General features: G+C 43.4%; 1 protein-coding gene across 1 annotated transcript; it reads left to right on the top strand.

Moving 5' to 3' along the window:
* Positions 1-4310: 4310 nt before the first annotated feature.
* On the top strand, positions 4311-13298 carry LOC110496204 (guanine nucleotide-binding protein G(I)/G(S)/G(T) subunit beta-3-like). Its single transcript, XM_090208628.1, has 8 exons — positions 4311-4651; positions 6702-6806; positions 7187-7332; positions 7723-7801; positions 8104-8260; positions 9141-9409; positions 9760-9976; positions 10553-13298. Exons 2-8 carry the CDS (start codon positions 6750-6752, stop codon positions 10657-10659), a joined length of 1032 nt encoding a protein of 343 aa, XP_090064754.1. The 5' UTR covers positions 4311-4651; positions 6702-6749; the 3' UTR covers positions 10660-13298.
* The last annotated feature ends 909 nt before the right edge of the window (positions 13299-14207 follow it).

Here is a 14207-nt window from a genome sequence, read left to right as displayed (position 1 = left end):
ATTGTCCTGTTGTCCTGTTGAAAAACAAATGATAGTCCCACTAAGCCAAAACCAGATGGGATGGCATTTCGCTGCAGATTGCTGTGGTAGCCATGCTGGTTAAGTGTGCCTTGAATTCTAAATAAATCACACACAGTGTCACCAGCAAAGCACCCCCACACCATAACACCTCCTCCTCCATGCTTTACGGTGGGAAATACACATGCGGGGATCATCCGTTCACCCACACCGAGTCTCACAAAGACATGGCGGTTGGAACCAAAAATCTTCAATTTGGACTCCACACCAAATGACAAATTTCCATTTGTCACATGCGCCGAACCCAGCAGGCGTAAACCTTACAGTGAAATGCTTACTTAATGCTTAATTATATCCCTCAAATATCCAATTTATGGTGGCCAATATTGAGAGCTATTGTGAGGCCACCCTCATGTCTCTGAAATTATCTTTCCTGGTCGTGAAAAGCATGCAAATACTGTCTGTATAACTCTGATGACGTCACTGGAAATGTGTAGTTCTGACTATGTTAACGTTTATTTTACAGTCCCTTGCAAGCGGCACGCAGTTGTCAAGGGTTTTAAAGGAGCTGGTGGGTCTCCTTGCCCCCAAGCAGGCAAATTGAACGCCTTGCACTTTATTGTGACGTTTTATTGATAACAACCTGTAGTCAGATCAGATTGTGATGTCATGATCTGTGCCAAAAACTCCATCTCACCCCAACAGGCTGATATTCCATATATATCTTTTCTTTTTTTTCACAAAAAGGGCATTAATCATCATTTTCAAAATGTCAGTGTTATTTCAACCACATAGTGTAGAAATGTCTTCTTCTTTTTTTTTTGCACTGGAAAATGATTTTTTTTACTTGAGGTATTATTCTATTCCTTATACATTATTCATGGTAATATGACACCACATGGCGGATACTTGGATTGTTATTCAGAATGTCTTGAAGTAATGACAAGTCACAGGTGTGAAATGGCCCATTATAAAGACCTAAAGGTGGGACACAGAACTGCTCCAGTCCCTGTAATACACATTTCCAAAAGTCCTCACAAAACAGATATGGTTAGTATAGCACTGTAACACACAGTATACTGAACACTATCATACCAACATAATAGCTAAGCTAATGTTTTACAACAATATATTTAATACTAGTAAATGTTTGTTCCCGAAGACTCACTGTTGGACTGTTCTGCATAAAGTGGCTGCCCTGAAAACATGGACCTTGACAGTATTAGACCGACCTACATCAGCCCGGTTGTGTACTTTGTCAGCTTCTGCCCAGATAAATGTGAAATTGCCTCGGTAGCAGTAGGTGAAATGGCAGTATTGACATGGGGAGAGATACTGGTATAGATTCAATCTGCAAACTAACACTTTACCTCGACCTTCCGTCCTGAGACCTACGTAACACTGTGGCTGGCATCATACCAGTAATGTAACATGGCATAAGCTCTCAATAGACATGATAGCTTCGGACAGACAGCTTCAATGCAAAGTGTTACCACACACAATATATGAACATAGCCACAGGGGAGGGAGGGAGACGGGGAGAGAAACGCAAAACTGAGGAATAGACACACAGACATATACATACCCCTTTCATACACAGACCACAATCCCACATATTTACCATGCATGCATTTTTATACCAGAATAACATGGGAAAAATAAAAGCCACCTAAAGATTCCTGCATTTTCACAGACCCCGTAACCAAAATGTAGGTATGGTGTCTGTGTGAATGGTTCTCTGCTTCATTAAAGGTAAATCCATTAACACTGCCATTGTTTATCACCTCCCTAATTTGAACTGCAAACAGACCCCATGTATAAAAGGGGTGTCAATGCAAATAGGTGGTAAATAAGGGTGTTTGAAAGGGGGTGACATACACATTGCTGTATATATTATATTGTATATACAGCTAACATACCAAGTCTTCGGTCTGAATTGGGTAATAGAGATGAGGGAGAGAGGTGAGAGTGTGCAGAGAGAGAAGCGAGAGAGAGAGAGAGAGAGTTTTGCTGTTGATGTTGTGTCTTGTCACTTTTGTTTTTTGTTTATTTCACTTGCTTTGGCAATGTCAACACATGTTTCCCATGCCAATAAAGCCATTTGAATGAGAGAGACAGAGAGAGAGAGAGACAGAGAGAGGGTGGGAGGGAGGGTAATACTAGGTGTCCTACTGGGGCCTGATAAATGCACAGCCTTGCACAAACACTGAGGGAAAAGGGATGAGACGATGGCCAGGTTTAACATAGTAACTAACAACATCACAGGAAAGCATCTGAGGCTTCACCCCCTTGCACTGCTTCGAAGGGGCTCTGCAGACCTTTTCAGTGCCAACTGCAGAATAAAATCGACACAGGACAGCTTCTAAAATGGATTCTAAAAACTTGGATCGAATGCCAAATACTTCACTTTTCAAATACTTGACCTGCGTTTGATTGATTATGAGTGGTACAACGGAACCGATAGAATAGCTGAATAAAGCACTGATACACATTTGCACAGGTCTGTAAGGTGTCAGAACTTGTTCCCAAATATTCAGGCAACGGTAAAGATTCTGACATTCACAATTGGCTGTTGGGGGGGGCCAGGGGGAAAGCGTTTCATGCCTGCTGAAACTTTTATCAATGCCGAACAATAAAGATAAAGAAATGATTGTGCATTTTATGCAGAGGATATTCAAAGATATCAAATTTGGCCATCAGTGCCACTTCCCTCCCTCGCGAAAATAGTTGCGGCTTTACGTATTTATTGGGAACTCGTGGTCCACAGCCCCCTGGTGGTAGCCAGGTAGCAGTGCATCATCTGTCAAATCAATGGATTACAGATCAAGGTCTTTTGACTGGTGAAGGTGTGAATCCAATCCGAGTGTCCAACAGTCACCTCAACCTTTAACTATTTCTGGCCCAACATGACATGCCACGATGCAGGGTGATTGGTTTTTCGCATCAATATGAAACCAGTGGAAATAGGCCAGATGAGTGGTAGTGTTGGTTCTACGGTGCAACCGAATGCATAACCTCCTGACTGCATATCTAAGTCTTTTTTGTTGTTGCATGCTTTCCATTGAAGAGGATTCAGCTACTTTTCACTATTTCTGCACATTGTGACTAGGATCTTAATTCCTGATCATTTAGGTTTTCACTTGTACTGTTTTGCTAGGAGTTCAAGGTGCATTGTCTCGTTAATTCCAGAGGGTTGCATAGCATAGAATAGATGTGTTTTCACAAGATTTCTCCTCACATGGGGTCTAATACGACCTATAAAGTAATCATTGCATGGGCACCGTTTATGAATATCAGTATTGGGCCATATTGTGTGCATCTATGTACAGGGTTTGTTTGTTGGCATTCCTTGCAGCGAATAATGGCATTTCAAGCAACCCCCCCCCCCAAGTTCTCGTTCCCATCCATCCCGATCTTTAACCCCACCCCGATCTTGTGGGATCTGTGAAATCTCTCCCTCGGAGTCACAAGTCAGTTTACGTCCCATGGCCGAGAAAGGACGATCAATTCTCACTGTAACATTCTCCCTTTATCTACAAGAATTGCAAAGGCTTGTCATTTATTCCCTAATTCATTCTGTAACTGCACTGGCATCTTCACACCCAAATCTCTATTTTAACCCACAATCGATTCCTCGATTTCTTGATCCATTTCCATCTTGTGTCACTTGTGACGCACATTCTGGTTGGACTGCTCCAATTCCTTAACGAGATTTCAGATTCCCCCGGATTTCCAATTGGATCCTGATTAACTGGGCTCAGCTCATTAGCTCTGACAAATGAATTCAACCCCCTTCATCCTCAACCCCTGCCAATCTCTCAGAAACCAGACAAAATTCAACCGCCCCATCAATACAGTCAGACAATAATACGATGATGTCTGATCATTTCTGACTGCTGCATCAGATGACTAGAAATTAAGGCTGCCATTGATAGCCTGGATAAGAACCCAAACACCACTCGCTAGTGATGTGCACAGGAGGGCTTCCATGCAATTGGCTCAAAGTTGGTGATATAAATGGTGATATAAATCATGAGCCAGTCCAGGTCAGCAAAATCAAATATGCTCTCTTTGCAGACCTTAATATTATACTGTTGAATGATGAGTGATTGAATGTGGAAGACATCAAATGTGTTCCTCTACCAGCTTTATGTAGTAGCCATTGACGTGGATGTTCTAACTATCAGTGTCTCTCTACTTTCTAATATTCTCACATTTAAACCTCCACCTGTTCCCTCTCTTCCTTCGTTCCTCCTCTCTTTACCTGCTCTTGACTTTTGACCTCATAACCTGATTTCCTCCTCCGATCGGTTTACCTGCCTCCTCTTGTCATGCTCCCTGCTCTCTCTGCTCTCTCTCTTTCCCTCTCTCTATTTCTATCTCCGGGCTTATCCCTTCATCCCTGATCTCCTTCATCCCTCCAATCCTCATCTGTTCCTCACAGGAGGAAGGGAGAGAGAGTTTTCACAGGATTGCCTGCAACCAGTCTGTGGGTGAAAGCGTAAGAGGAATAAGATATAAGATAAGGATAGCAGGGCTGACTTGAGTATTGTGGGACATAAAAAGCTGCTCCAAAGGGCTACTGAGGCGGAAAAGACCAAAAATAAGAAGGATCACATTTTGTGTGGAAAAGGTGAGTGATTTTTGTCCACTTTGGTTGCAAATTCTTCTGGGCATTTACATGGAACTATGTGGAACTACATTGACTCCTCTGATGATTACCACCATGGATCCACATAATCCTGGAAAGTATCCCATTACCTATCTCAGTGTTCTCATCCGTGATAAGATTTCACAGTTAAAAGAATGGAACTTCATCTGATTTGCAGTTCTCAGTGGTGCTCATTTCCATCGCAAAATGAACTCCAATGGCATGCCTGCAACAAGTGTGCTGTAGTCCGTGGAAAAGATACTGACTGATGTCTGTGCAAGTGGGAGAAAGAGAGAGGCGGAGAGAAGTAGGTAGTTACAGTGACATCGAGGGCTTTTCTTCTCAGAATCAGTCTCCTTTATTAGGTAACAGCAGGATGCACAAGCATTAGCAGCATTATCATGAAGGTGGCAAATCCTCCCACATTGATTCCAGTATAAAAAAAATATCACGCCTAAGAGCAGCAAACTGCAGAACTTTCCTTCTCAGTTGTTTCTCACTTGACAAAAGGATTTTTTTTGCAGGTGGCAATGTCTTACAGATAATAGTAATAATAATTATATTGCTAATAGAATTGTGCACTTCTAGAGTACTTTTAGAGTAGAGGAATAGAGGCCTGTCTGTGCACTTCTAGAGTACTTTTAGAACAGAGGAATAGATGCTTGTCTGTGCATTTGTGCAGATATATATTCAAAGGAAATGACCAAACAGGAAACTGACGAAAACTCAAATGTATACCTGATAGGCCCCTATCTTTGCCTATTCTTGCCCCCTCTATCCTCTCTGCCCATGTGCCCATGTGCCCCCCCCCCACACTCCCCACTCCCCCTTTCAACAAGAAATCAACAAGAAATCCAAATCATTTTTACCTTATCATTGGATTTAGGTTGAAAGTTGGGTGAAAAAAAGACACAAATTCCAGAAATTCTTTATGTTGATGACTTTTTGCAAGTTTGCAGTTTTGCACATTGATTCAACTTCATCACGTTTTTTTTTTTTTGATGACGTGGAAACAACGTTGATTTAACCAGTTTGAGCCCAGTGGGTTGTGCCCACCCCTCCTCGCACACTGTCTCCCTGGCTCTCGTCCTAGGTCAAACTACTGAACGCCTATGCTTTGTCAACACGTGAACAATTGTTTCTGTGAAAGTAATACGTTTTTTTGAACACCGTATTTGCAGGGATGTGTGCTGTAGTTAGTTGGACACATTTTTTAAAAAACAATTTAGAAAGTGGTGTGCGTTGGTAATTGGCCTCCAAATACGAAAACGTCAGCATCCAATTATGAGTATTAGGGCCATAGACAGCTAAGCACTAATTACGTCTTGATCATTAAATATTCTCTCTTAAAGGGCATTGAAAGTCAGAGTGAGAGCTGACAGAAGAAGGTTCATGGCAAATTGTCTCTTAAACTTGTTTTAATTGTAGCAAAACATTTACATAATTGAAGTCATGAATACGAAAATGAAAGTAATAAAGTAAAGTTGCCACGTTGTAAAGTTGTGGTAAAACAGTCATTCTAAAAAATAAAATAAAAAGACAAGTACTCACGAAACACAGGCAACACTTCTGTAATGACCTATAAAAACCAAAATGGCTGTCTGTGTCACAGAAAAGATGGCCAGTAATTTAGCCCTAATCTTCAGATAGGTGAAGGTAGAGCTTGGATATATCACTATTAGACAGCGGATGTGGGATTATACCTCGTACCATACTCAAGAAGGCCAAGCTAGGCTCTGGCACCAGACTAGATGACGAAAGCACCTGAGCGATTTAGTTTAGGGGGTCAGAGGCCATGGGTGGGGTGGGGGTTACAGGAACAAACATTTACGTTCTCCTCAACAGGTGCCACTGTACCACTATGTTACATATTTGAGAACGTTCATTCTTAGTTCTATTTAAGGTCTTCCTTATATGATTGAGTTCTACATTGTATTAATTGTACAATAACGACAGCATTTTTGCCAAGCCCTGATTTGCATAAATATGTTTGTAATCATATAATCCTTTTCTCTTTCTCCCTATCTTCTAGTCTGCTAGTTTCTTTCTCCGGCGGTAACAGCCCCTATCAGCCGTTGCCATGGGTGAAATGGAGACGCTGAAAAAGGAGGCCGATGGCCTGAAGAGCCAGATTGAAGTGAGTCTTCCTGTCGCAGCATGCATTGATGTTGGGGTCACCATGACAATAGACATACTCATCAAGCACATTTCTGTGACGATATTCAATATCACCTCCAGTCTAAAAAAGGTCTCATCATCAGATGAATCACTCGGAAGCACAGTACCAATAACGCACAATAATTGAATAGCCTGCATAGAGTTTCCTCCACATACCAAAACTGGTACTGAGCTAAAGTTATTCTAAGACATTTTAAGCTGTGTCTGGTTCCTGAAAAATTGAAAAAACACCAGAAGTATGGAGAACATTCAATGTATATATGCTTATTTTTCGACAACTGTTTTACTCTTCACTAATCTTATTCCTCTCCTGTGTGTATCTCCCCGTCACACCACTAGGCTGCCCGCAAGGCGGTCAATGACACCACCATGGCTGCCGTAGCATCTGGTGTGGCGGCTGCACCCCGTGTCCAGCTGAAGAACAGAAAGACATTGAAGGGCCACTTGGCCAAAATCTACGGCTTGCACTGGTCTGCTGATAACAGGCGAGAAGGACTTCTTGTCCAGATAGCTGAGAGTCAGGATAGCGTCAGGGACAGTCTAGCTCACCACAGACACCCCACCACTACCACGAGCCAGTGTGATATAGGGGCTTATGAACAACATAGAGAAGGTCTACTTTGCGCAGGGTAGAGAAGGTCGATAAGAGGGGTTGTCTGATGCACTGCTGAAACCAAGTGGACTCGGATATTGAAAAGTCCCATTGTTTAATGTGTCCACTCTAACATGCAAGTGTTATGGGGTTCGGTGAAAAGGCTTTTCAAAGGCCTTCATTGTTTCAAATGTTGCATTAAACCAGATTCATACTGGATCTCGTGCCTGAACCCGGTTCAAACAGAATTTGATAGACTGACTGACCACTTGTTTAACTCTCTTTCTCTCTCCAACAGGCACATGGTCAGTGCCTCACAAGATGGCAAGCTTCTTATTTGGGACGCCTACACCGGCAACAAGGTAAGGGCTGATCACTGATCAGTCATCATTTTCACAGTTCTAACTGTTTTCATAATAATGCATAGGACTTATATCGAGAGCTTTCCACTTGGTTTACAGTGTATGGAGTAGATCCCTCTTTCAACCACTGATGTGTAGAAGGAGTATCGACTTCTGTTTCAGATTGTCTTGACTTTGACTACACACTCTACGAATGTATTTATATGGTAAAAGTCAGCTAGCTTGGTATATTATGTATTCTAACCTTTAGACAAAGCAAACTAAAAAGTGAGTGGTTAAGTGTTCTTCTCCCTGCCCTCCAGGTATATGCCGTCCCCCTCAAGTCTTCCTGGGTGATGAGTTGCTCCATGGCCCCTTCTGGCAATCTGGTGGCCAGTGGAGGTCTGGATAACATGTGCACCATCGTCAACATCAAGGCTGCCAGCCCAAAGACCCTAAGGGAGCTGGACGCACATGAAGGTAGCTACCCTGCTTCACCCGTGTTATGGTTTACTCCGTGACCAACTGGGTTATGGTCAACTCTGTGACCAACTGGGTTATGGTTAACTCTGTGACCAACTGGGTTATGGTCAACTCTGTGACCAACTGGGTTATGGTCAACTCTGTGACCAACTGGGTTACGGTCAACTCTGTGACCTACTGGGTTATGGTCAACTCTGTGACCAACTGGGTTATGGTCAACTCTGTGACCAACTGGGTTATGGTCAACTCTGTGACCAACTGGGTTATGGTCAACTCGTGACCAACTGGGTTATGGTCAACTCTGTGACCAACTGGGTTACGGTCAACTCGTGACCAACTGGGTTACGGTCAACTCTGTGACCAACTGGGTTACGGTCAACTCTGTGACCAACTGGGTTACGGTCAACTCTGTGACCAACTGGGTTACGGTCAACTCTGTGAACAACTGGGTTACGGTCAACTCTGTGACCAACTGGGTTATGGTCAACTCGTGACCAACTGGGTTATGGTCAACTCTGTGACCAACTGGGTTATGGTCAACTCTGTGACCAACTGGGTTTAGGTCAACTCTATGATCAACTGGGTTATGGTCAACTCGTGACCAACTGGGTTATGGTCAATTCGTGACCAACTGGGTTATGGTCAACTCTGTGACCAACTGGGTTATGGTCAACTCTGTGACCAACTGGGTTATGGTCAACTCGTGACCAACTGGGTTATGGTCAACTCTGTTACCAACTGGGTTATGGTTAACTCTGTGAGCAACTACAATTCAGAGAATTCATTAAAACGGTGTTCATAAATTGGATGTCCTCAACATATGTAGGAAATAAGGAGAACAAACAATAAAATCTCTGTCCGACTCCTTCCATCTCAGGCTACCTTTCCCATAGCCGCTTCCTGAACGACAGCGAGATCCTCACTGCATCCGGTGACACCACTTGTTGCCTGTGGGATCTGGAGACTGGCAAGCAGAAGGTGGTCTACAAGAGCCACGTGGGTGACTGTATGTGCCTGGCCTTGTCACCAGACCAGAACACTTTCATCTCAGGGGCCTGTGACTCCAGCGCCAAGCTGTGGGACATAAGAGATGGTGGCTGCAAGCAGACCTTCATCGGCCACATGAGTGACATTAACGCCATTGCGGTGAGCACATAAATCCTGATCAGAATGACTCTTCTTTTTCTAAAAATTTGAGTGACCTTAACCCAACAACTAGCGACCTCATCAAGGTGTTGGGTTGCAGTTACAAGATCCTGGGTTCAAGCTCCGGTTGAGACTACCCCCCCCGACTACAATATAAGCAAGACATGAGCAGTGTGATCCAAAATCAAAACATAGTTTAGCATCACAACACCAGCTCTTTCCATGGAGTCTGTACTCTGCAAACTCAGTCAACTCACCAGGCAACTTACCTTCAAGCTCAGTAAATGTCAAAACAAAAAACAAAACATGCTGAAATAGCCCTCTCCTCTTCTTTTTCCCCCCTACCCCAGTTCTACCCTAGTGGCACTGCAGTTATCACGGGATCCGATGACTGCACCCTCAAAATGTATGACCTCCGTGCCGACCAGGAGGTCAATGGCTACCAGGACGCTGCGTTGAATGCAGGCGTCACGTCAGTCTCCCTCTCCAGCTCTGGACGCCTCATCTTCGCCGGCTACGACAACTTCAACTGCAACATCTGGGATTCCCTGAAGGCCGAGAAAGTCGGTGAGTAAAAGTGGGCGAGAAAAGAGCGGGAGAGAGGGGAGGGGACTGAGGGGATATGTGGGGGAAAAAAGAGAGCAGAGGCAGAGAGAACCGAAGGGAGAACAGTCAATGTAAACAGAGGGAGGCAGACCAAGAGATAGATGGCATAAGTGGGTGGTTGAAACAGAGGCAATGAAAGGGAGAAAGTGGATTGTTAAAAAAAAAATCTGGATGAGATGTTTGTGGAGGCAGTCAATTAAAGAAATACGGGTGAAAAAGGAATAGAAACTAGAACTGCATAATTTGCATCAGTGTGTATGACTTCTCTCTCTCTCTCTCTCTCTCTCCCCCTCTCTCTCTCTCTCTCTCTCTCTCTCTCTCCCTCTCTCTCTCTCTCTCCCTCTCTCTCTCTCCCTCTCTCTCTCTCTCTCTCTCTCTCTCTCCCCCCTCTCTCTCTCCCTCTCTCTCTCTCTCTCTCTCTCTCTCTCTCTCTCCCCCCTCTCTCTCTCTCTCTCTCTCTCTCTCCCCCTCTCTCTCTCTCTCTCTCTCTCCCTCTCTCTCTCGCTCTCTCTCTCTCTCTCTCTCTCTCTCTCTCAGGTGTTCTATCTGGCCATGACAACAGAGTGAGCTGCATTGGGGTGCCAGATGATGGCTTGGGTATCTGCACAGGATCCTGGGATAGCTTCCTGAAGATCTGGAACTGAGCTGGTGCTCCAGAGGCGACATTAGGAGAGGGAGAGGGGGGATGGATGGAACTCGAGGAGGAGAGGAGAAGGGGGGATGGATGGAACTAGAGGAGGAGAGGAGAAGGGGGGAATCACAAGCCTGAGAAATAAGGTTGCTCATTTTGGGATTGGGGAGATACCAGGAGGAGGATGTTTGCCGTACCATTTCACGTCATTTGTAACCGCTAGATCTTCCCTTCTCTTGCTCCCTCTTTCTCAGCTATGTGTGCAAATGTGGGAGGTGGTGAGTGGGACTTCATAGAACATGCTACATAAATGGCTTCGACAACAGCACAAGATGCAGTCGCGCTACATGTACACGAGAGTTTTGAAGTTATGGTTGACACTATCAATATCTAGGCAATGGCAAACACCAAAAAATAGGATATTTGAAGTAATTACTTGAAATAACGAATTAATAAAAAATAAAAAAAATGCTCTACTTGTGTCTAAGGTGAGAATGACAATTACACGTATAGATTTTTGACAATAAGAACGTGTGAGATAAATGCAGAAATATAATGCACATCAGTAACGATTTAGTATTACGGATACATTTTTATTGTCTTTGATTAATAAAGCCCGCAGATAGTAGCTGAAAGTTGATATGTACATTTATTTACATTTAGGTATTTAATTAGAGTGCATAGTTGATGTACAGTGTGATTTCTGTTTGGTCATACATATCCGGTGTACAGTGCCTTGCGAAAGTATTCGGCCCCCTTGAACTTTGCGACCTTTTGCCACATTTCAGGCTTCAAACATAAAGATATAAAACTGTATTTTTTTGTGAAGAATCAACAACAAGTGGGACACAATCATGAAGTGGAACGACATTTATTGGATATTTCAAACTTTTTTAACAAATCAAAAACTGAAAAATTGGGCGTGCAAAATTATTCAGCCCCTTAAGTTAATACTTTGTAGCTGCGATTACAGCTGTAAGTCGCTTGGGGTATGTCTCTATCAGTTTTGCACATCGAGAGACTGACATTTTTTTCCATTCCTCCTTGAAAAACAGCTCGAGCTCAGTGAGGTTGGATGGACAGCATTTGTGAACAGCAGTTTTCAGTTCTTTCCACAGATTCTCGATTGGATTCAGGTCTGGACTTTGACTTGGCCATTCTAACATCTGGATATGTTTATTTTTGAACCATTCCATTGTAGATTTTGCTTTATGTTTTGGATCATTGTCTTGTTGGAAGACAAATCTCCGTCCCAGTCTCAGGTCTTTTGCAGACTCCATCAGGTTTTCTTCCAGAATGGTCCTGTATTTGGCTCCATCCATCTTCCCAGCAATTTTAACCATCTTCCCTGTCCCTGCTGAAGAAAAGCAGGCCCAAACCATGATGCTGCCACCACCATGTTTGACAGTGGGGATGGTGTGTTCAGGGTGATGAGCTGTGTTGCTTTTACGCCAAACATAATGTTTTGCATTGTTGCCAAAAAGTTCAATTTTGGTTTCATCTGACCAGAGCACCTTCTTCCACATGTTTGGTGTGTCTCCCAGGTGGCTTGTGGCAAACTTTAAACTACACTTTTTATGGATATCTTTAAGAAATGGCTTTCTTCTTGCCACTCTTCTATAAAGGCCAGATTTGTGCAATATATGACTGATTGTTGTCCTATGGACAGAGTCTCCCCCCTCAGCTGTAGATCTCTGCAGTTCATCCAGAGTGATCATGGGCCTCTTGGCTGCATCTCTGATCAGTCTTCTCCTTGTATGAGCTGAAAGTTTAGAGGGACGACCAGGTCTTGGTAGATTTGCAGTGGTCTGATACTCCTTCCATTTCAATATTATCGCTTGCACAGTGCTCCTTGGGATGTTTAAAGCTTGGGAAATCTTTTTGTATCCAAATCCGGCTTTAAACTTCTTCACAACTGTATCTCGGACCTGCCTGGTGTGTTCCTTGTTCTTCATGATGCTCTCTGCGCTTTTAACGGACCTCTAAGACTATCACAGTGCAGGTGCCTTTATACGGAGACTTGATTACACACAGGTGGATTGTATTTATCATCATTAGTCATTTAGGTCAACATTGGATCATTCAGAGATCCTCACTGAACTTCTGGAGAGAGTTTGCTGCACTGAAAGTAAAGGGGCTGAATAATTTTGCACGCCCAATTTTTCAGTTTTTGATTTGTTAAAAAAGTTTGAAATATCCAATAAATTTCGTTCCACTTCATGATTGTGTCCCACTTGTTGTTGATTCTTCACAAAAAAATACAGTTTTATATCTTTATGTTTGAAGCCTGAAATGTGGCAAAAGGTCGCAAAGTTCAAGGGGGCCGAATACTTTTGCAAGGCACTGTATGTGTCCCACAGGAATATGACTATCGCCATTTTGGACCTATGATGACACATGCTAACCAGCAGCACCCTCCTACTTTGCCCCAAAATGGCTGCAATCACCAGGCAAATCCATGATGTAAAAACAAAATGCAACGCCTGTATTATACTTCAGGGAAAAAGCGTTGTTGAGGTGTTACATATCAGATACCAATACATTCCCTCCCAACTGCATTTTGTAGCACATTTACACATCTGCAGTATCTCTGTTAAAAAAAAAATGGATTGCTTGTTGAAAAACCTTTCTAATAAACATTGACTTCTGCATTAACACCATGTCTGTGTATGTGTGCTTTGACAGTCAACCATTTAGAAAGAAGTTTGTCTCAAAGTTTGTCATCTGCAAACCTCTTGCTGAAGGACTTATTGTAAAAAAAAAATGTGCCCGGGGCATTAATCGAGTCCCATCACTGTCCTCCAAGAGTTGCTGAATTGTCTCTTGACTAAAGTCTGGTTTATTGCAAGGTATATGTAGAGCAGGGTTTCCGTTATGTAAATGTGGCATGGGACATTTGACCGGCAGCATTTCAATTTACCGGACCCATGTGCATTTGGTGCGTAACGTGATTAGTGTGTCCACCCACGGTGCTCAGAATGACAGAAATCACATTTAGATTATGATAATCACTCTTAACAGAACAGCCAAGTCGAGGATGCAACGACGAGTGTCCTCACCGTGAACTTTGAAGATGTTAGAATCAGTGGAGGCGCCTCAGAGGAGGAAGGGGAGGACCATGCTAATCATTAAATTTCATAAAAATGTTAAAACATTTCAAAAGTTATTATTTTTTAGATAAAACTATTCTATATGATGTGTTGTGTTTTGAAGTCCACAAGTGAAGGGAAAAGGTGAGAGGAAGAGAGCGCAGAGATGCGAGAAGGAATACAATGTGGCTGCTATGAAAGTGAACTGTGTTTTTGCGTGATCAGGGGTGTATTCATTCTGCTGATTCTGTTGAAAAACGTTTCTAAAATGGAAGCAAACGGAATGAAACGGGGATAAACATACCTGCATTTGTCCAGGGTCAGGGTAATCCGGGGGGGAGGGGGGGGGGGGGGGGGGGGCAAAGGTACAGGTCGGCAGGCAGGCTCAGGCAGAGTGGTCAGGCAGGCGGGCTCGGAGTCAGGACAAGCAAGTGTCATACCAGGCGGTGATGCAACCGGTCAGGATGCTCTC

The sequence above is a fragment of the Oncorhynchus mykiss genome, chromosome 18, assembly GCF_057628025.1.
Source record: "Oncorhynchus mykiss isolate SJ-2025 chromosome 18, ASM5762802v1, whole genome shotgun sequence".
Classification (NCBI taxonomy): domain Eukaryota; kingdom Metazoa; phylum Chordata; class Actinopteri; order Salmoniformes; family Salmonidae; genus Oncorhynchus; species Oncorhynchus mykiss.
This window is presented reverse-complemented; position numbering and strand designations above follow the sequence as displayed.

What these genes read in the sequence shown, in the direction of transcription:
- LOC110496204 (XM_090208628.1), top strand. Translation starts at nt 6,750, where the DNA reads ATGGGTGAAATGGAGACGCTGAAAAAGGAGGCCGATGGCCTGAAGAGC. An exon ending in GGAGCTGGACGCACATGAAG is followed by an intron (nt 8,261 to 9,140) that starts GTAGCTACCCTG and finishes CTTCCATCTCAG; the next exon opens with GCTACCTTTCCCATAGCCGC. An exon ending in CCTGAAGGCCGAGAAAGTCG is followed by an intron (nt 9,977 to 10,552) that starts GTGAGTAAAAGT and finishes TCTCTCTCTCAG; the next exon opens with GTGTTCTATCTGGCCATGAC.